The following is a 25,670-nucleotide window of genomic DNA, read 5'->3' on the forward strand; positions in this document are numbered from 1 at the left end:
TGGATAACTGTTACCTTGGACAAGAGACCTAGCCTCCCTGAGCACAAGGTTCTCACCCTTATTGCCTTCCTGGGATGGGATAGGGATCAAGTGAAATAAGACATGGAGAAATGGGGCTGGGTGCAATGATGCATGCCCGGGGATAGTTAGAGCTACTTGGGAGGATCACTTGAGCCCAGGAGTTTGAGATCAGCCTGGGCAATACAGTGAGACCCCCGTTTTTTAAAAAGCAGAAGTCTGTTTTATAAGGAAGAACAAAGAGTTGGAGCAAAACGAGGGAAGAAATAGGCAAAAGAGAGTCCACATTTGCCTAAGATTTATTTCTTAAGATTAATGCAATATAGGAAAAATTAACAATTTTTAAAACTTCATTTAGAATTCACAGATTACAGCTGTTCAGACTCCAGTAGGCCCCAGCTCACTGATCCATGAGAGATACTGGTTTGTGTGTAGCCCAAAATCCCTACAGATCAGTGGGTGCCGGGTGCCAGGTGAGGAAAGTTTTATAGCCCAGCACGTATTTGGCAACGCCTGAAGAGCACCACTCAGGGAGATATTGTTACTGGCATTGAGGTGAGGGACAGTGCTGAACATCCCACAACACACGGGACAACCTCACAGCAAAGGATGACCTGGCCCCACATGTCAGTAGCGCAGAGGTTAATCCCTGTTCTACAGAGAACACAGGACACAGTCACTAGCCCCAGACCAGCCACTGCTCAAGAGGCCACATGCAATCCATAGCATTCATCTGTCCCTCTTCCTCCACTGTTCAGCACTTGTCGCCAATCTGGAAGCTGCTAAGAGCCTGCCTGTCACTGGCAGAGAGAGCAGACCCTGTGCCGGCCGCAAAGCCCTTGAGTTGCAGGAAAGGTCCAGGTCTCAGCCGCTTGCAGGCCTAAGGTAGGAGGGCTTTGGAGTGCAAGAAAAGGCAGGGTGAAGGACTCTGGCCTTATGACGTTTTAAAGAAAAGTTTTTTCCGGAGGAAATTAAAGAAACCAGGCATCTGTTTATAAATCCCTTTCCCCGAAACAGCATTAGCGACCTGTAAGACATGACCATGGAGAGGTCTGTGAGTTCAGTTCTCTGGACTGAAGGAAGAATTCAAGAGGGGCTGGGGGGAATGTCCATTCAATCCACACCTTAAAAACAACTCAGGCCGGGTGCAGTGGCTCACATCTGTAATCCCAGCACTTTGGGAGGCCAAGGTGGGCAAATCATGAGGTCAGGAGTTCGAGACCAGCCTAGCCAACATGATGAAACCCCGTCTGTACTAAAAATACCAAAAATAAGCTGGGCATAGTGGCGGAAGCCTGTAATCCCAGCTACTCAGGAGGCTGAGGCAGAACTGCTTGAACCCGGGAGGTGGAGGTTGAAGTGAGCTGAGATCATGCCACTGCTCCAGCCCTGATGAAAGAGTGAGACTTCACCTCAAAACAAAATAAAACAAAAGGGCTGGGCACGGGGGCTCACTCCTGTAATCCCAGCACTTTGGGAGGCCAAGGCAGGTGGATCACAAGGTCAGGAGTTGGACACCAGCCTGACCAATATGGCGAAACCCTGTCTCTACTAAAAATACAAAAATCAGCTGGGCAAGGTGGTGCGGGCCTGTAGGCCCAAGTACACAGGAGGCTGAGGCAGGAGAATCGCTTGAACCTGGGAGGTGGAGGTTGCAGTGAGCTGAGATCATGCCACTGCACTCCAGCCTGGGTGACAGAGCAAGACTCCATCTCAAAAAAAAAAAAAAAAAAAAGCTCAAACTGTAGCCTCTTTGAGCAGGGGGACTTAAAGAACAAGCACCTCGACTGTAACTTTAAAAAACTCAAAATTCAAAATTTCCAAATTCATAAAGTTCAGGTCAGACTGAAATTATCTGCAAGAAAAAAAATGAAGGGATCAGAACCAAGAGCTGAAAGCACTGCTTATTAGCACTGATTGTCCCCACCCCACGCTGCAAGGCCCCAGGCTATCCCAGACTCCCTTGCCCAAGGCCGTGTCACCCAGTGGCTGGGAGCTGTGCCAGGGGCCACCCAGAGCCTACTTGTCTTCTCCTCCTACTGCTCAGCAAAGCACAGGGCCAAATCCTCCCGTAGGAGCAAGGCGTGGCCCTAGCCCTGCAGCGCCTCCCCATGGCATGAATACCTGAGCAGAGCAGGAGGGGCCCACACACGCTGCTTCCCCAAGGCAGCCACAGGCTATGCAACCCTCTGAAGAAGCAACTGCCTGAGTGGGGTTTCCATGGAGTACTTTCACCCTCAGGCCACCCTTCCCTGTCTGTTTCGTCACTGGGGCCTCCTGACAAGGGGATGTGCGAGGAGGGGTTCAGAATTCTTGAGGGTCAAGAGTAGAAGACTGTGCTACAAGGTGTGGGGAGGGGCCCATGACCCGCCTTCAGGGTCTGGACAGAGCCATAGTGCCAGCACTGAGGACCAGCTCCATCAGTGGAGGAGCAGGAGGTGTCAACCTGGGGACTCTGGAGAAGGCAAGGAAGGCAGCTCTTTGAATGAAGGGCAGATGTCACCACAGGCAGGAATGCCTCTCATAAAGAGACATAAAAGTGACGACTCTCGTGGCAAGCCAAGGCTGAGAGGCAGGAGTCTACTACCTTTTACCCTTGGTTTGGGCCTGCCCTGCTCACCCCCGAATCCCCAGCCCCAGGAGGATACGCTGCCCCTCAGCAGCCTCCCCTCTCCTTTGCAGAGGAAGGCAGCACTCACCCTGAGCAGCAGGGACTGCAGGTCTTCAGAGTGAGCCCAGTGCTCAAAGATGTCGTCCAGGGTCTCCACATACCAGGAACCTCTCTTGGGCTCCCTCCAGGAGACAAAACCTTTGGAGGGAGGAGGGCTGAACACTGCTGGAGAGCCACCCCCGGCCAGGCACGCGGCTCGGGCGCCCTCCAGACCTTGACTCATGCACACATCCAGCAAGAGCAGCCTGGTCCCTGAGGCGCTGCCCTAATTGTGATCTTATTTCACCCTCGTGACCATCTCCTGACTCTGACTATGATTCCCGTTTTCCCAGCAAGGAAACCAAGGCTTAGAAAAGTCAAGTGACTCATCCAAGGGATAAGAAAGGAAGGAAACTGCCAGGCACAGTGGCTCACACCTGTAATCCCAGCACTTTGGGAGGCCGAGGTGGGCGGATCACTTGAGGTCAGGAGAGTTCCAGACTAGCCTGGCCAACATGGTGAAACCCCATCTCTACTAAAAATACAAAAATTAACCAGGCATGGTGGTGCACACCTATAATCCCAGCTAAACAGGAGGCTGAGGCAGGAGAATCACTTGAACCCAGGAGATGGTAGCTGCAGTGAGCTGAGATGATGCCACTGCACTCCAGTCTGGGTGACAGACCAATACTCCATCTCAAAAAAAAAAAAAAAAAAAAGGAAGGAAACTACCACCTGCTGCACCCATACACGCCAGGCACTGTGCTCAGTGACATGCCAGCCACCTTTAATCCCCACGGCAACCCCTGAGGCACAATTCCTATTCCCATGCTAAAGATACGAAGGCTGAGGCAGGGGCAGGCGGAGGACAGGTAAGTGAGCACAGGAATCCAAGGGTGCCGGCTTCCTTGCAGTGCACACCCTTGCCCGCTCAGCCTGAGCCGAGGCTCACAGAGAAGTAACTTGCTCAGGGTCACAGAGGGGCAAGAGACAGAACCAGAACTCATACCTGGTCTTTTGTTTCACCACACAGTTGCCTCTAGGGCAGATGGGAAGAACCACTGGCTGCGAGGATGAGCCCTTCTGATAGGCTCACCTGGGAAAGTAGAGTAGGACACAAAGATGTCACTGGGTGTGGGCAAACTAGATACAGCATCCACCTGGTCAAAGGTCCACGCGTCTTCCTGGAATGGGGTGGCATCTGACTCGGGGTTACTGCCAGGGGACTCCTCTTCAGGGGAAGTGGAGGCCACCTCAAACCCATGGTCTTTCTGCTCTGCAGGAAGCAGAAACAAACACCCCTTGTCATTGAAATACACAGACACGGATGGTTCAGCATATGAAAGTCAGTGTAATATACTACATTAACCACAGTGTGAAAGGAAAAGAAATCTTGGGACCCCAAACTCATTAAGCCAAACGGAAAAGTCAAGCTGGGAACTGGGTCGCGCAAACCTGCCTCCCCATTTTGGTTCCTAAATGAGATGGCTATGAGATGAACAGCTACACACCTCCCTCACATGTTGCCCACAAGAAAATTCCTGGTGAGCTCGAAGATATTTACCCTAAGGCATGTCTGATAAAATTCATCATGGCAATGCAAATTGATAGCTTATCTTTACAGAGGCATCACCCCCTGCCCACCTGGCACAAATGCATATCCAATTGTTCCCCTGCCCCATTTGTCTTTGTTATCTTATCCTCCCTTGCCCTACATTACCTCTTTTTTTTTTTTTTTTCAAAGATGGGGTTTCACCATGATGGCCAGGCTGGTTTTGAACTCCTGACCTCAGGTGATCCACCCACCTCAGCCTCCCAAAGTGCTAGGATTACAGGCATGAGCCACCGCGCCCGGCTGACCTACATTACCTCACGTAAAAATGCAAATTCACTGAGCCAGACGAAGGCATGAATGACTATTTTCCCCCTACCCTGCTCTTACATGAAAATTGTGTACTTTTCAATATCCCACCCTTTCCCCTTTAAATTTGGAACCCTAAAAATCAGGTTCGGAGAAAGGCATAGACCTGTCTCCCAGGCACACGTCCTTAACTTTGGCAAAATAAACTTCCTAAAATGACTGAGACCTGTCTCAGATTTTTGGGGGTTCATAAGAGAATGAAAAAAACCTTATATCATCTTAATTGATGCAGAAAATGCGTGAGACAAGATTCAACAACCTTTCTTTTTTTTTTTTTTGAGACGGAGTTTCACTCTTGTTACCCAGACTGGAGTGCAATGGCGCGATCTCGGCTCACCGCAACCTCCGCCTCCTGGGTTCAGGCAATCCTCCTGCCTCAACGTCCTGAGTAGCTGGGATTACAGGCACGCGCCACCATGCCCAGCTAATGTTTTGTATTTTTAGTAGAGATGGCGTTTCACCATGTTGACCAGGATGGTCTCGATCTCTTGACCTCGTGATCCACCCACCTCGGCCTCCCAAAGTGCTGGGATTACAGGCTTGAGCCACCGCGCCCGGCTCAACAACCTTTCATGATAAAAACAGTCAACGAACTCGGAATAGAAGGAAACTACCTCAACATAATAAAAGCCAGATATGAAAAACCCACAGCAAACACTATATACTCAATGGTGAAAGAATGAAAACTTTTCCTATAAGATCAGGAAGAAGGCAAGAATTCCTGCTCTTGCCATTTCTATTCAAATAGAGCAAGGAGGCAAAAAAAGAAATAAAAGACATTCACATTGGAAAAAAAGAAGTAAAATTATCTCTACTCACAGATGGTATGATTTTATATGTAGAAAACCCTAAAGATTATACAAAACACTATTAGAACAAATAAAATTAGCAAAATAGCAGGATACAAAGCCATCCACAAAAAACTTGCATTTCTGTACACTAACAATGAACAATCAGAAAAAAATTACAAAAGTGATTCCATTGACAATAGCATCAAAAATAATAAAATAGAAATTAACTTAACCAAGATGAAAGACTTGTACAATAAAAACTACAAAACATTGCTGATAGAAATTAAAGAAGGCTGGATGCCTTGGCTCACACCTGTAATCCCAACACTTTGGGAGGCTGAGGCAGGAGGATCCCTTGAGCTCAGGAGTTCCAGACCAGCAAAACCTCATCTCTAAATATAATTTTAAAAAATTACCCAGGTGTGGTGGCATGTGCTTTTAGTCTCAGCAACTGGTGAGCCTGAGGTGGGAGAACCACTTGAGTCCAAGCAATTGAGGCTGCAGTGAGCTGTGATCGCATCACTGCACTCCAGCCTGAGTGACAGAGCAAAAAAGACAGACCCAGTCTCAAAAAAGAAAAAGAGTCGGGCACGGTGGCTCAAACCTATAATCCCTGCACTTTGGGAGGCTGAGGTGGGCAGATCACCTGAGGTCAGGAGTTCAAAACCAGCCTGGCCAACATGGTGAAACCCGATCTCTACTAAAAATACAAAATTAGCCGGGTGTGGTGGTGGACGCCTATAATCCCAGCTACTTGGGAGGCTGAGGCAGGGAAATTGCTTGAAGCTGGGAGGCAGAGAATATTGCTTGACACTGGGAGGTAGAGTTTACAATGAGCCAAGATCACACTAGCGCACTTCAACCTGGGTGCCAGAGTGAGCCTCTGTCTTAAAAAAAAAAGACAATATCGTCTGTTTTCAGAAATTTAAAAAATAAAAAAAGACAGTATCAACAGAGTAGAAAGGCAACCTGCAGAATGAAAATATTTGCAAATCATGTGTCTGATAAAGGATTAATATTGAGATTAGAGGATTCCTAAAACTCAACAACAAAAATCAAATATTCTGATTCAAAAATGGGCAAAGGAAGGGCCAGGCACAGTGGCTCACCCCTGTAATCCCAGCATTTTGGGAGGCTGAGGTGGGCAGATCGCCTGAGGTCAGGAGTTCAAGACCAGTCTGGCCAACATGGTGAGACCGAAACCACGTCTCTACTAAAAATACAAAAACATTAGCCAGGCGTGGTGGTGTGTGCCTGTAATCCCAACTACTCAGGAGGCTGAGACATGAGAATTGCTTGAACCTGGGAGGCAAAAGTTGCAATGAGCTGAGATCGCACCACTGCACTCCAGGGAGACTCTGTCAGCCTAGGTGACTCTGTTTCAAAAAAAAAAAAAAAAAAATGGGCAAAGGACTTGAATAGACATTTCTCCAAGGAAGATATACAAATGGCCAATTGGCACATGAAAGAAGGCTCAACATCACTAATCATCAGGGAAATGTACATCAAAACCACAATGAGATACCACCTCCTATCCATTAGAATGGCTACTATCAAAAATATGTATATCCTCAGATCTCAGTTTGAAATATAAAAAAAACAGAAAATATAGAAAATAGCAAGTGTTGGTGAAGCTGTAGAGAAACTAGAATCCTTGTGTACTATTAGTGGGAAAGCAAAATGGTACACCCACTGTGGAAAACAGTATGGTGGCTCCTCAAAAAATTATAGAATCAAGGCCGGGCGCAGAGGCTCACGCCTGTAATCCCAGCACTTGGGAGGCCAAGGCGGGTGGATCACGAGGTCAGGAGTTCAAGACCAGCCTGACTAACATGGCCAAACCCCTTCTCTACTAAAAATACAAAAAAAGTAGTGAGGCGTAGTGGCACATGCCTGTAATCCCAGCTACTCAGGTGGCTGAGGCAGGAGAATCGCTTGAACCCAGGAGGCAGAGGTTGCAGTGAGCCGAGATCATGCCATTGTAATTATTTATTTATTTATTTATGAGATAGAGTCTCACAATAGAGCAAGACTCTATCTCAAAGATAAATAAATTAATTAAAGATAGAATCAATTACCATCCAATTCACAATTCCACTTCTGTGTATATACCCCAAAGAATTGAAATCAGGTCCTCAAAAAGGTATTTCTACACCCATGTTCGTGGCAGTATTATTCACAATAGGCCGAACATGGAGGCAACCCAAGTGTCCATCAGTGGGTGAACGGATAAGCAAAATGTGGCATTATATCCATTACAATGGAATATCATGCAGCCTTAAAAAGGAAGGAAATTCTGACATATGCTACAATACAGATAAACCTTGAGGAAATTACGCTAGGTGAAATAAGCTACTCACAAAAGCACAAATGCAGTGTGATTCCACATATATGCGGTACTAAGTATAGCCAAAATCATGAAAGCATAAAGTAGAATAGTGGTTGCCAGAGGCTGTGGCAGGAGAGAATGGGGAATCACTGTTTAATGGAAACAGGGTTTCAGTTCTGCAAGATGAAAAGAGGCATGGAAATGGATGGTGGTGATGGCCGCACAAGAGTATGAATAAGCTTAATACCACTGAACTTAACCAGCCTGGCCAACACGATAAAATCCCATCTCTACTACAAGTGCAAAATCAGCTGAGCATAGTGGCACATGCCTATAATCCCAGCTACTCGGGAGGCTGAGGAGGAGAACTGCCTGAACCCAGGAGGCGGAGGTTGCAGTGAGCCGAGATCGAGTCATTGCACTCCAGCCTGGGCAAGAGTGAGACTCCGTCTCAAAAAAAAAAAAAAAAAAAAAATTAAAATACCACTGAACTTAAATACTACTTAAAAATGGTTAAGATGAGGCCAGGCACAGTGGCTCACGCCTGTAATCCCAGCACTTTGGGAAGCCAAGGTGGGCAGATCACCTGAGATCAGAAGTTCAAGAACAGTCTGGCCAACTTGGTGAAACCCTGTCTCTACTAAAAATACAAAATTTGGCCGGGCATCGTGGCACACACCTGTAATCCCAGCTATTTGGGAGGCTGAGGCAGGAGAATCACTTGAACCTGCGAGGCGGACGTTGCAGTGAGCTGAGATCATGCCACTGTACCCAGCCTGGGTGACAAGAGCAAGACTCCATCTCAAAAAAAAAAAAATGGTTAAGATAGTAAATTGTTGCTTTAGCCAGAAGAGGAGGGGAAAAAAAAAAAAAAAACCCTAAAAAAAGTAAAAAAAAAAAAAAGATAGTAAATTGTATGTATGTTATGTGTATTTTGCCACAATTTTTTTCCCCCATTTATTTATTTTATTGCATTTTAGGTTTTGGGGTACATGTGAAGAACATGCAAAATTGTTGCATAGGTACACAAGTGGCAGTGTGATTTGCTGCCTTCCTCCCCATCACCTACATCTGGCATTTCTCCCCTTGCTATCTCTCCCCAGCTCCCCAACCCCCACCGTCCCTCCCCTATTTCCCCCCAACTGACACCAGTGTGTAGTGCTCCCCTCCCAAAAGCCATATAAAACTTGTCTTTTTTTAGAAATATAGTTGAGGAAACTGTCCACTGTATCACAGTGTCCCCTTTAAGACAACCAAGAGAAGAAATGTGTCTGGGGTCCCTATTCCTAACTTCTATCTTACAAATACCAGATACAGAACACCAGATTCCATAGATCTTGTAAGTGATCTTATTTCCAATGGCAGTTGGAAAGTGTAAAAAATGCACAGGTCACCTCTAGCAAGTAGATGTCACTATCCGATCACATGTAATCAGGTAACTGAGATGCAGACGAGTTAAGGGTTTCCCCCCAGACAGAGGCTGACTGGGACTTTGACCTACCTCATTTTCGAGTCTACTATTACCAATGGCTGGGATTTTTTCATATTTCTTTACATCTGCAAAGTTATTTTATCTCTACAATCAGTCGTTGTATACCTTGAATTTTTAATTCACTTGTACATTAGAAAACTGTAGAAAACTGCAGGAAACTGCAGCACATCACAGGATGTATTTTTGGAATCTACACTTACTCTTCTTTTCTTCTCTCCCCGTGTTTTCTCTCTATTTTGTTCTAGTGTCATCATCTGTACTTCTTGAGCTACGGCAAATCCTTTTCTAGAATCAAGGGCGGCATCAGAAAAATACCAAATAGACACCAAGTGGTGGGTAATAAAATCCACAGACGTTTACACCTTCTAATCCAGTAATTTCCTAAGAAAACAATTCAAATGCAGCCAAAAGCTTTCTGTATAAAGACACCTGTGGTTGTGTGGGCCAAAAATTAGGTATCACCTAAACGGCCAACATTAGGAGAATGGTTTAGTAAATTAGTGCGTATCATAAAAATGGCCCATTATAAAGCCATCTGAGCTAGTGATGATGAAGGCCATGAGGATATGGGGAACTGCTTAGGGGATCACGATAGATGAGAAAAGCAGACTGTGCTCGTGGGCTGGAATCCAAAAGGAAGGCAGAAAACCGAGACGGCTATATTAGCTTATAACATTCTGAAGGATTTTTTTTTAAGTTGCCACATTTTTTGTCTTTTCCGTTTAAAATCTAGACTCCCTGAAAGCAGTGCCAAGCTTGGAAAACAGAGAGGTCATGGCAGGACTTGTGCCCCACAAGTCTCAGCTACAGAGCCACTGAAGAGGCAACGCTGAGGGAGGTCTCCCGGGATGAGGCCTTCTGCAGTACGGCTCATGGTGGGTGGGGTAAGAGGGAGCACAGAGGGCTACTCAGGAGGGAAGGCAGCTAGCAAGAGCTATGGTTAAAATATATACATATATCTCCATATATATATTTAACCATATACATATATATTTAACCAGCAAAAATTTTTTTTTTTTTTTTTTGAGATGGAGTCTCACTCTGTCGCCCTGGCTGGAGTGCAGCGGCATGATCTCGGCTCACTGCAACCTCCACCTCCCGGGATTAAGCAATTCCTTTGCCTCAGCCTCCTGAGTAGCTGGGACTACGGTGCACCCTGCCACATCTGGCTTTTTTTTTTTTTTTTTTTTTTTTTTTTTAAGTAGAGGCAGGGTTTCACCATGTTGCCCAGGCTGGTGGCAAACTCAGCTCAGGCAATCAGCCCGCCTCAGCCTCCCAAAGTGCTGGGATTACAGGCATGAGCCACTGTACCCGGCCTAAAAGAATTTTTTTAAAAAATAGGCCGAAGTTGGAGTAGGATTGGTCCAGAGGGTCCACTGGGAAAACATGCCTGGAGAATGTGACTGTGACCCAGGCCCTGATGTCATCAGGGAGAACGGTCCTGGTGAGAGAGACAGCACGTGCTGGCTGCACCGCAGACATGTTTGCATGGCTGGATCGTGACTGAGGGAAGTCAGGGTTCACCCAGAGGAGCTGGGGGCCCATCCGGCAGGGACAGAGGTGGTTCTGGCAAACCCATAATAATAACACCAAAATCTACTGAACTCTTACCCCACACAGCTAATGCTTAGAAATGATTGGTAATTGGCACTCTCCCAGCTAATGTGCAGGGGCGCAGAAATCTGCCCCATATGTTTGTGCCTCTCAACTACCCTGCTTCTCATGGAGGCCCCCAGCCTGCAAAGGGGTGTCCCTTTGATCTGTGATAGCCATGCTTTTCTTTCGATTTCTCGGTTCATTGCTTCTCGTTGTCTTCTTGGTAGAGACTCGGAATCTGCCCCAGGTGTCTGGGAATGACGTAGAGTGGCAAAGGCAGGAGGCCTGAGCCCTGAGTGTGACTGTGCTGGGTCTGCCTGGCAGCCTGCAGGGGCAGAGGGGATGCCTAAGCAGGGTATGCCATAAGAATGGCGAGAGGAGACAGGGTAAGCAGAGAGGCTGAGAAGAGGCAACAGGATCAGAGCAGGGGGATGGGGGAAAGGGAAAGAGTGGGTCAGGTGGGGGCACTACTGCAGCTCCATTCCCATGTCATCCAGTTCCACAAATCTGATGTGAAGGCCTTGCCTGAGGGGTTCTGCATTTTATGCATGGCTCGGTTATTCGCCTCATTAATGCAAAACTCCCCAGAAGGTGGGACTCATTCCCCATAGGAATAAATATACAGTAGGAAGAGAAGATGTTCCCTCCGCACAGATAATCCACAACCACTGCAACATATGGTCACTGTTTTTGCTTTCTCAGCCTGATCTCTCAAATCCCAAAATTGACAGCTCAGCCTCAGAGAGGCGGCCACTTGGCTGTCTATCATGCTGACACTGCACACCAAAGTTAACGACTTTAAGGCACATTTTTCAGCCCTGGTGCTGTCACCTCTTAATGAAGGCGTGATGACGTGTTGGAGGGTTTTTAAATTAATATTTAAAAATTATTTTTAAATTATTACAACAGTGAGTTACAAAATAACAATGCAAGAGTCCTCAAAATCCAAAGCAGGTGTTCTGACTCATGTAAACAGACACCCCGCCAGGCACTGGCAGAGATTGGGGACATTTCTATTTCTGCTCTCAGCTGACATGGTGCCACCATGTGGTAACAGCATTAAGCACCAGGTCACGCAGCCTGCGGAGGCAAAGCAGGGACCCGACTCCCAAGGGGCATCTTAATCGCTACATGTCGGTTTTGAAATCTTGCTGTTTTCTGTGAGTTTTGTTTTAATGGTGGAAATCTACATTATGCCAAATCTGGCTCATATAATTTTTTTTATGTTGGTTTCTTTTTAAATATTAATCACGGTCACTTTATTTCACAAATGTAATGGTTTTTTGGGTTGTTTTTTTTTTTGAGACAGAGTCTCACTCTGTCACCCAGGCTGGAATACAGCGGTGTGATCTCAGCTCACTGCAACCTCTGCCTCCCAGGTTCAAGTGATTCTCCTGCCTCAGCCTCCTGAGTGGCTGAGATTACAGGCATGCACCACCACACCCGGCTAATTATTTTATTTTATTTTTTTAGTAGAGACAGGGTTTCACCATGTTGGTCAGGCTGGTCTTGAACTCCTGACCTCAGTATCTGCCTGCCTTGGCCTCTCAAAGTGCTGGGATTACAGGCGTGAGCCACCGTGCCCAGCTGTTTTTTTTTTTTTTTTTTTTAATTATTTCTTTGAGAGACAGGGTCTCACTCTGTCATCCATCCTGGATGGCCTCAACCTCCAGAGCTCAAGTGATCTTCCTGCCTAAACCTTCCAAGTAACCAGGACTATAGGCACATACCAGCACGCCTGGCTAATGTTTTAAAATTTTTTATAGAGACTGGTCTCAAACTCCTGGTTTCAAGAGATCCTCCCACATCAGCTTCCCCAACTGTTGGGATTGCAGGCATGAAGCACCATAGATGCTTTTATATGGTTCTCCTTTAAATTCAAACGATTAGAATCCACATGAGATGCAACCAGACTGTGAGCTCTGTACCAGGCTGGGGGCCTGGCTGTGGGGTAGCAGGCCTGGCCCTGCCCTCGGAGCTGACCAGGGAATAAGCCCGTCTCAATACAATGAGACAGTGCTATGGCAGGGGAGGGACAGGGGCTGCAGAAGCACAAAGGCCAGCTAACTCTGAGTTTCGCCAAGAAAGTGGGTATTTAGGGAAGACCTTCTGGAGGCAATGACAGTAAATTGTAACCAGAAGGATGGCTGATTAAGAGTCAGCCAGGGGCCAGGCACGGTGGTCCATGTCTGTAATCCCAGTATTTTGGGAGGCAGAGGTGGGAGTATCACTTGAGCCCAACAGTTCAAGACTAGCCTGGGCAATATAGTGAGACCCCCATCTCTAAAATAAAATAAGTAAAATGAATTTTTAAAAAACAGCCAGGAAAGCAGGCAGAAGAGCAAGCAAGAGCCTGGACATCCTGCAAAGGCTGAGCCGTGCTAGGGACTCAGAGCATGCCAGGCTGGGGGAGGTGAAGTGGCAGGGGCCAGGTCACCAAAGGCCTTAGAAGCCCTGCTACGAGTCCTAAGAGTGACACCACAGATATGCACGTGACAAAGGCTCTCCCTGCTGCTGAGACTGGATGAGGTATGGGAGGAGCACAAGATTGGCTAACTGTCCAGAAAGCAGGTATGCCTGCTCAGCCTGCATTCCTAATGCCCTTGCCCTTTTTGTCTTTTATTTGATTCATAGGAGAAAGAGGGACCGCAGGCTCCAGAGGAAGAGCATTGCTGGACCGCACACTGTGGATAAGACAGGAGGTGAGGTAGAGAAGGATTTCTATAACCCCGAGAGTAGCAGCCTTCCCTGCTTCCTATTACTGCTATTCTGAAGGAACTGTGTTGGCAACAACATGGTGGGAGCTTCTTATGTGACATTGGTTCCTCTGGAATGGGAGTGGGGGCAGTCTGGGTTTTCAGTCATTAAAATGAACCAGTCACTGTACACACACACCAATTAGTGCATTAAATAGTATCAAAGTCAGCCAAGCACAATGGCTCACACCTGTAATCCCAGCACTTTGGGAGGCCAAGGTGGGCAAATCACTTGAGCTCAGGAGTTCAAGACCAGCCTGGGCAATATGGCAAAACCCTGTCTCTACAAAAAAAAAATAGAAAAATTAGCCAGGCATGCTGGTATGCACCTGTAGCCCCAGATACTCAGGAGGCTGAGGTGGGAGAATCACCTGAGCTTGGGAGTGGGTTCTGTTATTATCCCCATTTGCTGAGATGTCTAGAGATTAACTGACCCAGGGTTGTGTGACAGATAGGTCAGTAGCCGATCCAGGGTTTAATCAAGTGTTCTCAATCACGTGTGGTCAGGTCATGGGAATGGGTCATGACAGTGACTTAATACAGTTCATATCAAATTATAAATTCCAGGAAACTGAAACTCTGTTTTTCCCCTATCCCCAGCACCTAACACATGGCCTGGTATATATAGCTGGTGCTCAATAAACACTGGACGAATGATGTGGCCAGAGGCTGTCCTTCTAGGCAGCCTCCACCCAACTCTGCCAACATGGAATAGGTATGGGGCAGTTGGATGTGCACAGGAGAAACATACCACAGGTGCCCACATCACAGCTGGGCAAGCTAGACAGCACTATGGGATAACAGTGCCCACTTATCTGGCAGATCAGGCTAGAGGCAAGGAACTGATATACCTTCTCAATGTCCCAGTCCATGGAAAGCCTAGGGCGGAGGGGATTCCCTGGGACAGAATTTCTAGTGCTCCCCGATATTCCTGTCATGACCCACAAACCAGGAACCCCATATTTCTCTCTCTTCCCTCTTTTATAAGAAAATTAGGGGCCGAGCTCGGTGGCTCACACCTGTAATCCCAGCACTTTGGGAGGCCAAGGTGGGAGAATCACAAGGTCAAGAGATGGAGACCAGCCAGGCTAACATGGTGAAATCCCATCTCTACTAAAAATACAAAAAGCTAGCTGGGCATGGTAGCACACGCCTGTAGTCCCAGCTACTCGGGAGGCTAAGGCAGGAGAAGCGCTTGAACCCCGGAGGCAGAGGTTGCGATAAGCCAAGATCACACCACTGCACTCCAGCCTAGTTGAGCGAGACACCGTCTCAAAAAAAAAAAAAAAGAAAAGAAAAGAAAAAGAAAATCAGGTAACACTGCAGTAGGAGTTGAGTTTAAAATCAGAGCATATAGCAAAACTACAAATAATCCAAGTAATCCTTTAAAAAACAAACAAAAAATAGAGACAGGGTCTTACCGTGTTGCCTAGGCTGCTCTCAAACTCCTGGCTCAAGCAATCCTCCTGCCTCAGCCTCCCAAAGCACTGGGATCACAGGAGTGAGACACTGCACGTAGCCCAGGTATCCTTAAACGTTCCTCAAAACCCCACAATTACGCCTTTGGGAATTCCAATAGTTAAATTCTTTGGTTTCTCCTTGCAGTTCCGCTGTGGCCACCCTTTCTCCGGGACAGTGGAAATGGGGTCTAGTTGATGGAGATCAGGGCAATGGGGACAAGAAAAATAAAAAAGGTCTTTCCTCTCTCTTGGGCTTTGCTTCTTTTGCCAAGTCTCTAGAACTGAAGCTGCTGAAGTTACAGGAGCCCATGACGCTCCTGGGCCATGAAGCAGAAGACTCCAGCCTCCACAGAGCAGACAAGAGTGCAGGCCCACTCCAGCCAGGCAGAGGCGCTGCCAGAAACAGACCATGTGTGGTACCCTCTGACTGCCTGGAGACACCTCGTGGGCTCTGTGAGGGGCAGGCTAGAGAAAGAAGCAGGTGGGGGTCCCCTCCCCACCACACCCACCCACAGGGAGGCCGAGGAGCTGCTTACCCCCACCACAGGCCTGGATGAAAAAGAGCTTGGGCTTCCCTCCCAGGCTGGGGCAGCTGGTCCCATTGAAGATGTTCACAATCTTCTCAAGTGACACAGGGTATCCATCTGTGCCGTAGACAGCCCCTGGAAACTGCAGGTGGCTGGCCTAGAAGACCAAGAGCCTTGGTTACAACACCAAGAAGCTGGAGTACGAATCCCACAGCCTGTTCAGAGGTTTTGTGGGGGCCAAGCATTCGGAAGGTCAAAGCCAGGGGCACGAGGCTAACTGAGACAGAGAAGGTTGGTTCTGGAAAGACTGGTCAGCATCTATTCCAGGGGTCTCATCTCAAACTCATATGCTTCTAGAGGCCACAGTATGCCAGGAGAGTGCTGCCTGCGGCCTCTAGACCACTGGCTCTCAAAGTTTGGCCCCTGGAGCAGCAGCATCAATATCACTTGGGAACTTGTAAGAAATGTGATTCCCCGGCCCCACCCCGACCTCCTAATCAGCCATCTGGTCTTCCGGGCCCCTCTGACTGAGGCAGCTCAACGCTGACCGTGGCTGCTTTAAATCAATTCAGCTCAAACCTCAAGTGCACAGAAATCACCTGGGAACTTTGTTACTGGGTAGACTGGGAATGAAGAGGTCCAGGGTAGGGCCTGGGAGTCCACATTCCTCACGAGCTCTAGGGACCACAGTATGAAAGAAAGGACCAAAGGGAAGGCCCTGCCCAGCCACATGCTGGAGTTTCACTGGCTGAGGATGCCAGCCCGGTCAGGCAAGACCTTTGTGGTTTGTCAAGAAAAACTAGGAATCCTGATTTTTATGTGAAATTTGCCAGTTTTCAAAACACTGTGCAGACCACAGGGAGACTCCAGGCCCCAGCTTGTAACTGTGATCTGTCCAACTCCTCAACTTAATAGATGAGGAAATCGAGACCCAGGATGGGGTAAGGGCTTAGCCACATGACAAACACATGAGTGAGTGACGAAGCCCCCAGTGGGCCTGGTGTCCTGAGTCCCACCAGCAGCGAGGGGCCTGGAGCAACGCCTTGCAGGACAGGGACAGGAGCTGAGACGTCATGTGTGCTGTGCCCGCCTCTGAACAAGCTCCAGGGGCAGGAGCTTTGTGAGCAGACCTGGTCTCTGCCCTCCCTCTCCCAGAGGGCTTCTCCCAGGAACAACACCCCGCCCAGGAAGGTGCAGCCAACTCTTCAGAGGACCACATGGATCCCAAGAAAACAGCAGGAGGTGGGCAGGGCCCCACAGCCCTTTTCCACAAAGCCAAGGGTGTTTTGGATACAGGAAGGGAGAGGGCCCCTGCACGGCCTCTTGGCATAGCTTTTACCCAATGCCTGCCCAAGGAGCAGAGGGAGGCTTCCTACCTGACAGCCGTGAGAGAGGATGACCACCACACAGCAGTCCAGAGCACCATGGTCCCGCCGTGCCAGCTCCAGCAAAGCCAGCCCCATTTCCTACAAGAGAGGGCTGCAGGTGAGCCAGAAGCACCAACAGGTCTGGCTGCAGCCTCGGCCCTTCCTGACTTTAAAAGGGCCCAGCCCAGCCAGGCACAGTGGCTCATAGCTGTAATCCCAGCACTTTGGGAGGCCGAGGTAGGGAGATCATTTGAGGTCAGGAGTTCAAGACCAGCCTAGCCAACGTGGTGAAACCCCATCTCTTCTAAAAATACAAAAAAAAAAAAAAAATAGCTGGGCGTGATGGCATGCACCTGTAATCCCAGCTACTCAGGAGGCTGAGACAGGAGAATTGCTTGAGCCTGGGAGGTGGAGGTTGCAGCGAACCAAGATCTCCACACTGCACTCCAGCCTGGGCGACAGGGTGAGACTCTGTCTCAAAAACAAACAAACAAAAAACAAAGGGCACAGCCCAAAGGCCTGGGCAGTGCCCTTTCTCGGCTTCCCAGGGCTGGTGCTGAAGTGCTGACAGTCCCAGCAGTCGTAATGGCCACTGTTCTCGGGGAGATGGTGCTGTGCTTGGGCATTGTTCACTTAACCCCTAAAACAACCCAAAGCTATTCTTGCTTTCCAAACAAGGAAACTGAGGCACAGGTCACACAGCAGGTGACCGAGACGGCCAATCCTCAAACTCGGACTTCTGCGTCTGAAGCTGAACCCGTAGCCACTGGGCCATCCTGCCTCCCACAGTCCTCCAGATGTAAGGCCTCATCTGGGGAGTCAGCTGGCTTTTGGGGTTCCTCGAAAGACACTTCCCCACCCACGGCCCCCCCACCCCGTCTCCCTCCACAGATAGTGAGTGTACCTTGGCAGTCAGGTCGCGCTTCACCTCCACCATGAAATGCAGCGAGGAGAAGCGGAGCTGCAACTTCCCACAGTCGATGTCGGAGCCGGTGCGGGTGCTGAGCCTGGACTCAGGGCTGAAGTTCACATTGTTGATAATGAGGCAGTGGCCACAGGGCTCCGTGCTCATGACATAAGCCTGCCAGCACAGGGACTCACATAAACCCAAGCTCTCCCTGCACTCCCTAGGGGACAGTCTGGAGAGGCGGGAAGAAAACGGGGTCTGCCCTCCTGCACAAGGAGTAGCAGGGTCTCCACCTGGCATTTCAGGGCAGAAGAGAACCAACTGCAGGACAGATGGGCAGGCACTAGAAGGTGAGTCCCCATCTCAGTATTCAGGGAAGGGAGCTGCTAACCTGGAAATCCAACAGCCCACAAGCATTCATCCCAAAGGACCTTCACAGTCACCCAGGCCAGGGGGCACTTGAGAACTCTGTCAGCAGAACTGTGCCCAGGCCACCAGGAGGCACCAAAGGCTGCTCCCTTCCCAGGCTTGGTCCCCTTGGAATTCTCTCTCAAGGCAGCCTGTTCTTTTGTTGATGGTACCTAATCACTATTTCTATTTATATCTTCACTTGCCTAACTTCTCTCTCCCCTAACAGACTGATGGCTCCTTCCCAGATGGCCCTGCCACAGAGCACAGGAGACACACAATAAATACTTGTGAATGAGAGTGGTGACTTGGTACGGATCCTAATGCCTGCCCCTCATCAGGTCTGCACCACTTCTGCCCCAAGCTTTGCAGATGAGGAAGAGCAGGGTTGAACAATCTGCCCCAGCAGGTGCTGGGCCAGAGTCAGGGAGGCTGGCCTAGGACTGGGTTCCCTGCGCTCCTGACACAGCTACAGGGAAGGACTTGAGGGCTGGAGAGGGAACGGCCCAGAGCCCAAGCTCCTGGCCCCAAATCTCATGGAGACTCACCAAATCTGTATTTCGCCTCAAAATCTCAGGAGCACCTGGAGAGACAGAGAAAGAGGGAAACATGAATGCTGGGGTGCAGCAGAGGAGGGGCATGGAGCTCTATGAGGACAGCCTCCCAAGAACAGAGCAGCAGGAACTTGGACCCTCAGGCTCTGCTTGGGGGAGAGCCAAATGGCAGAGCTGCCTTGGAAATCTGTTTAGAGGTTTCTTTTTTTTTTTTTTTTTGGAGACAGAGTCTCACTCTGTCGCCCAAGCTGGAATGCAGTGGCGCAATCTCAGCTCACTGCAACATCCACCTCCTGGGTTCCAGCGATTCTCCTGCCTCAGCCTCCTGAGTAGCTGGAACTAAAGGCGCGCACCACCACACTCGGCTAATTTTTGTATTTTTAGTACAGATGGAGTTTTACCATATTGGTCAGGCTGGCCTTGAACTCCTGACCTCATGATCCACCCGCCTCGGCCTCCCAAAGTGCTGGGATTACAGGAATGAGCCACCACGCCCGGCCCTGTTTAAAGGTTTCTAACCAAGTTAAATACACACCTACCCTCTCACCAGCAAGTCCACCCTCAAGTATACATCCAAGAGCAACAAGGGCACATGGGCACACAAGACTTGGCCAAAATGTTCCCTGAGACCTTATTCATAAAGCCCCAACCTGGAAGCAATCAAGCCAACAACAACTTGATGGATATACAAATTGTGATACAGCCTGGCCAACATGGTGAAACCCCATCTCTACTAAAAATACAAAAAAATTAGCTGGATATGGTGGCACATGCCTGTAATCCCAGGTACTTGGTAGGCTGAGGCTGGATAATCTCCTGAACCTGAGAGGCAGGGGTTGCTGTGAGCCGAGAATGTGCCATTGCACTACAGCCTGGATAGCTGAGCAAGACTCCATCTCAAAAAAAAATTTATATTGAAGTTCAAGAACAAGCAAAAGGGATCTCTGTCAATAGAGATCAGAACGGTGATTACCTTGGGAAAGGGGAAGTGGGAATAGATAGAAAGAGAAGAGTCTTACAGGACCCCGGAATGTTTTCATCTTGATGATCTGGATATTAGTTACCTGTGGGTACACATAGGTAAAAATCACCCAGCTGTATTCTTGGGATTTATGCATTTTATTGGATGTAGCCACATGACCTTTGGCAAAGTATTAATTTCCTTGAGCTTCAGTCAGTTTCTCCATCAACAAGGATGGGTCTAATGATACCTGCCTTGCAGGGTTGCTCTAAGGGAAGCAGGCAAGGGTAAATGCTTTGCAGATGTCTGTTTGCATGGGGCAGACACAACCAAGGCCTTTCTCCTGCCCCCAGACATGGGGTAGTCCAAGCTACCCAGACCCAAAGGCAAATCCGAAACAACAGATGGACCTGGAAACACTGATCAAAACTGGGACCTACTATCTCAAAGCAGGGAAAAAAACAAAAACAAAAAACCCGGGACATCCAAAACAGACCTCAACACATGCTTTTCTTTTTTTTTTTTTTTTTTTGAGACGGAGTTTCACTCATGTTACCCAGGCTGGAGTGCAATGGCGCGATCTCGGCTCACCGCAACCTCCGCCTCCTGGGTTCAGGCAATTCTCCTGCCTCAGCCTCCTGAGTAGCTGGGATTACAGGCACGCACCACCATGCCCAGCTAATTTTTTTTGTATTTTTAATAGAGACGGGGTTTCACCATGTTGACCAGGATGGTCTCGATCTCTTGACCTCGTGGATCCACCCGCCTCGGCCTCCCAAAGTGCTGGGATTACAGGCTTGAGCCACCGCGCCCGGCCCAACACATGCTTTTCAAAGGAGCGGCTGCCAAGATTCAACCTCCTAAAGACCCTCCCAGAATCCCACCATCCCTATGTGCGTTCAAAAAGACAATACTGAAATTAAATTCTGAATCTCAGCCCACCCAGCTGTACTCAGAGTCAGTCCCCAATGATGGCTTGTCATGCCCACCCATCAATCCCTCTCTTGATACTTACGGCCATCACCGGATCCTCCAGAACCAACGTCCACTGGTCTGGGATCCTTTGGCTTGGGAATCAAGAACTTTTCTGTTTGCCTATTAGTTTGCAGGATGGAAGCCAACATGCACTGGCCTGTCTCCTCTAAGCAGGAGATGAACAAAGGAAAGGCTTGACTCCCTCGAGACTCTAGATCTGTGATCAGCTGCCTGGCCTGGTCCCGCCGAGATCCACAGCCTGCCCGCTGTTTGGAAAGAAAGGCAGGATACTAATTATCCATGTACTTTTATATGGCTTTCACCTTGTCGTCCCATTTCCCAGCTACTGTACGTCTAAACAATCAGGCACCTGGGCAGAAATGGAGCCTGCAGGTACGCTGAGTGTGTGCCACTTACCAACCTTTGCGGATCTATTCATCATTTTGAAGGGCAAAATAAGCCCAGCACTATGCAAAGTGCTGACAATGCTGCCATGGACGGTCTCAGTCCTTAAGGAGCAAATTTCTAATGGGGAATGCAATCAGACAAATCAGTGATGACACAGCAAGAGACAAGTGCCCAGAGGAAAGGCACCTGGGGCTGGGGGTACAGGAACATCAGGAAGCGAATAGTGAATTCTGAGTTTTATGATGGGGGAGGTAGACAGTGGCAAGGGACAAGGCCTTTGTGTGGCCAGGCCAAGAAATTCATCCTGAGACCTGTCAGGTGCCACCAAAGAGTTTTTTCATTGGTTTTTTGGTTTGGTTTTGTTTTTTTGAGACAGAGTCTCACTGTGTCACCCAGGCTGGGGTGTAGTGGCACAATCTTGGCTGACTGCAATCTCCACCTCCCAGGTTCAAGCAGTTCTCCTGCCTCAGCCTCCCAAGTAGTTGGTATTACAGGCATGCACTACCACACCTGGCTAATTTTTAAAATATTTTTAGTACAGACAGGGATTCACCATGTAGCCAAGGTTGGTCTCGAACTCCTGATGTCAAGTGATCCATCCGCCTTGGCCTCCCAAACTGCTAGGATTACAGGCATAAGCCACCGTGCCCAGCCATCTTTTTTTTTTTTTTTTGAGAAAGAGTTTTGATCTGTCACCCAGGCTGGAATGCAGTGGCACCAACTCAGCTCACTGCAACCTCCACCTTTCAGGTACAAGTGATTCTCCCACATCAGCCTCCCCAGTAGCTGGGACCACAGGCATGCACCACCATGCCCAGCTAATTTTTGTATTTTTTGATAGAGATGGGGTTTCACTATGTTGGCCAGGCTAGTCTCAAAATCCTGACCTCAAGTGATTCGCCAACCTCAGCCTCTCAAAGTGCTGGGATTACAGGTGTGAGCTACCATGGCTAGCCATGAAAGAGTTTTAAGAATGGAGTGACAGATATACCTTTTCAAAAAATCTTCCTGAGGTCAGGGTGAAAAATGGAAAAGAGTGAGCCACAGCCAGATCAGGAAGCAGCAAAGACAGTGCAGCTGCAATAGAGCGAAGTGAAAGGACAAAGCAAAGACACAAAGAGGGAGGGGCCACAGGACGTGGGCACTGACTGGGGGACTATGAAGGCAGAGCAAGGGTCAAGGTTCACAGACAGGCCAGGCACAGTGGCTCACGCTTGCAACTTCAGCACTTTGGGAGGCTGAAGTAGGAGGATCATTTGAGCCCAGGAGTTCGAGACCAGCCTGGGCAATGCAGCTGGACCCTGTGTCTACAAAAAACAAAAATAATAGCCAGATATGGTGTCGCACGCCTGTGGTCCCAGCTACTCAGGAGGCTGAGGCGGGAGGATGGGTCAAGCCCAGGAGGTCAAGGCTGCAGTGAGCTGTGGTAACACCACTGCACTTCAGCCTGGGTGACGGAGCAAGACCCTGTCTCAAAAAAAAAAAAAAAAAGTTGACAGGCGTCAGGATGGTGGGGTCAGTGACTAAGGCAGATCGAAGATTCTGTTTCTCTGCCACCTGTCCTCAGAGACCTAGCACTGGGTAAGTTCTCAGGATCCACAGACGTAAGATGGCACCGTGTCTTCAAATACGCTACAGCAGCACTGTCCACGAGAACTTTCTGTGATGATGGAAATGTTCTTAGTGGGCATTGTCCCATATGGTAACCATATATCACATGACCACTGAGCCCTTGGGTAGTACGACTGAGGAACTGAATTTTTAACTTTATTTAATTACATCACATTTACCTTTAATTAACTACATGTGGCTAATGGCTACTGTTATGAACAGCACAGACCTGTAGTTGAGTCTCACTAGCAGAACAGTTGACTATGTGCAAACAGATGGTGGTGGTTGGATTTCTCTCCACATGTGCTGAGCACTCCAAGAGGTCAACACTGTGTTAAATACATTGTTTCACCTTTTTCTTCCTCAATAATCTTACAGAGTTAAATTACAATTTCCCAACATTTTAGGGTAAAAAATTTCAGGGAAATTGACTAACAGAAAGGGTTTTTCTGTTTGTTTGGTTCATTGATTGTGGCGTTTTACAACTCACTAATATGTAACAAAGCCAGGATGAGAGTCCAGATCCAACTGGCTCCAAAACCTGTGGGTTTTTCAGCCATACCAGGGTGGCAAAATGGCAACCTGTGGTTCCCACAAAGTTCTTAAAAAATTTCTGAATTTGTTGCTAACATTTTAAGCAAGGGAATTTGACAGAGGAATCAAGATTTCCAGCTTCTTTCTTAAAATGTGAAAGTTGGGCTGGGTGCAGTGGCTCAAGCCTGTAATCCCAACACTGAGGCAGAAGAACCACTTGAGGCCAGGAGTTTGAGACCCATCTGGGCAACACAGTAAGACTCCCATCTGTACAAAAAAATAAAATTAAATTATCCAGGCATGGTGGCATGTGCCTAAAGTCCCAGCTACTCTAAAGGCTGAGGCAGGAAGACCACTTAAGCCCAGGAGGTCAAGGGGGCAGTGAGCCATGATCTCACCACTGTACTCCAGGCTCGGCAAGAATGAGACCCTGCCTCCAAAGAAACAAAAGATCTGGCAATCCTGGGCCATTTGCTGATATGGCCATACTCAGCTGGCAGTGCAAAGGCTATCCACTATGATGCCCATCCATCAAGCCTCCAGGGGCATTCGAGCTTGTGATCCCTGTGAACATCCCTGAAGGCAACGACTGTGGCCTCAAACCGCTTCTGTTCCCCAGTAGGGGTCACACAGAAGTCACAAGACTTCTTTTATTATTAATGAATAATTACCCATATGATACTCAATTATTTAAAGACTCTTTCACTGGGGCCAAGGCACTGTCCAGGGATATCCAGCTAGCCACTCACACCCACTGCACCTCATGGTAGGAAATATCTTCTGCCTGTGATATCATCACAGGCCTGTGATGAGGGTCACATGAGACAAAGATGGGAAAGTGCTTTTAAAGAAAACCTTAAATGTTTGACTTTATTATTCTCCATTGCCTGCATCAGGTCCCCTCATTTCCAAAACCTCTAAACAAAACATAAACTGAACACAGAAGGGGATGACCTAAGAGGGCAGGGCACACTGAGCCTGAGGGTCTGTGCCTGGCTTTACACTGTTTCACATCCATTATCTCATTTAGTCCTCATTATAGTATTATTGGATCCCCATTTCACAGCCCAGGAAACTGTGGCTCAAAGAGAGTAAGTGACTGGCCCAAGAACACGCTGCCAGGCAGTCTGATGCCAAAATGGGTGGCCGAAACCTCTACGCTAGAAAAGCAAAAACGCACACACCTCCTTCCTTGCAAGTGTTAAAAAGTAAATTAAAATGGAGACTAACCCTGAAGAATTCCTGAGCAGACAATACCAATCAGGCATCCTAAGTGACCTAAATCTTGTTTAAACTGCAAAGATAAGCAAAATTCAACCTGGGTCATATCTGATAAATGCTTATGTTAGAGAGAAATAAAACTTAACTCCAGCCAATCATAAGCAAGCATAAACAGTCAACTAATAGATCTCTTTAAAAAAAGGCAATTTTGTAACTGCAAACCAACCCAATAATTCCTCTATTTTGCTTCCACGTTTTCCCAATAAATACTTGCCTCTGACGCTTTGCCACTGCAACACTAAACCTCTTTCAGTTTATGTTCTCCAATTCAAGAACTGCTTCTTACTCAAAGTTTTCAAAATGTGTCTCACATTTTTCCTTTACACAAGAGACACGAGCACTAACAGTGTACTCTGAGCATGGCGTGGAATCGCTTTAGCGAACACCCGACTAAGAAAGAGGTGTTTGGGATACTTTGTCCCTGCTGGGGGGCTCGAACCCACTCACAGGGAAAGCTGGGCTCCCACACAATGGCTCTTCGAGGGGTGTGGGGACCGGGCGGTGCAGCGCGGGAACAGGAGGCCGGGGGAGGGGGCGCACCTGGATGTCCTCGATCATGTGGGGCTTGAACAGCTCGCGGCTCAGGAGGGCGTCCCAGAGCTGGTCCACCTGCAGCTTCTCCACCAGCAGCCGCCGGTGCCGCCGCAGAATCAGCCGGTCCGCTTCGTCCATGGCAAGCAGCCTCCTCCCTCCGCTTCCGGGCCTCGGCGGCTCGCCCAGGTCCCTAGGACCCGCCCTTGCTCCAGGTCCCGCCCCCGCGTCACTGCCCCGGCTAACTCTTAGCAGCACCGACTCAGGACGCATCTCCAAGGCCTCGCCCCGCCTCCAGGAGTCGCTCTTGCGTCATCTCCCCGCCCCCGGGACGCCCCTCCGCTCCTCGCCCCGCCCCCAAGGCAATACGTCACTTCCCCACCCTGCCCCAGAGCCCGCCCCGCATCACCGCCCCGCCTTCAGGACGCATCTCCAAGGCCTTGCCCCGCCCCCAGGATTCGCTCTTGCGTCATCGCCCCGCCCTCGGGACGCACCGCAGCGCCTCGCCCTGACTCCAGAATCCTTTCCGCGCTACCGCCCTGCCCCAGTATTCAACCCGCGCCCCCAACCCTCCCCCAAGGTTAATCTTGCGC

General features: G+C 48.7%; 1 protein-coding gene across 1 annotated transcript; it reads right to left on the reverse strand.

Annotated features, from left to right (window-relative positions):
- Window positions 1-304: 304 nt before the first annotated feature.
- On the reverse strand, window positions 305-25,446 carry CASP9 (caspase 9). The gene is made up of 9 exons (XM_032300483.1): window positions 25,087-25,446; window positions 20,753-20,978; window positions 18,771-18,805; window positions 17,812-17,988; window positions 16,917-17,006; window positions 15,550-15,697; window positions 3,765-3,944; window positions 2,718-2,827; window positions 305-1,045 (listed from the first exon to the last, which is right to left on the reverse strand). The coding sequence occupies exons 1-9, from the start codon at window positions 25,348-25,350 to the stop codon at window positions 953-955; spliced, it is 1,323 nt and encodes a 440-aa protein (XP_032156374.1). The 5' UTR covers window positions 25,351-25,446; the 3' UTR covers window positions 305-952.
- Window positions 25,447-25,670: the final 224 nt, after the last annotated feature.

The sequence above is a fragment of the Sapajus apella genome, unplaced genomic scaffold (genome assembly GCF_009761245.1).
Source record: "Sapajus apella isolate SASKATOON/1434 unplaced genomic scaffold, GSC_monkey_1.0 scaffold43, whole genome shotgun sequence".
Taxonomy (NCBI): domain Eukaryota; kingdom Metazoa; phylum Chordata; class Mammalia; order Primates; family Cebidae; genus Sapajus; species Sapajus apella.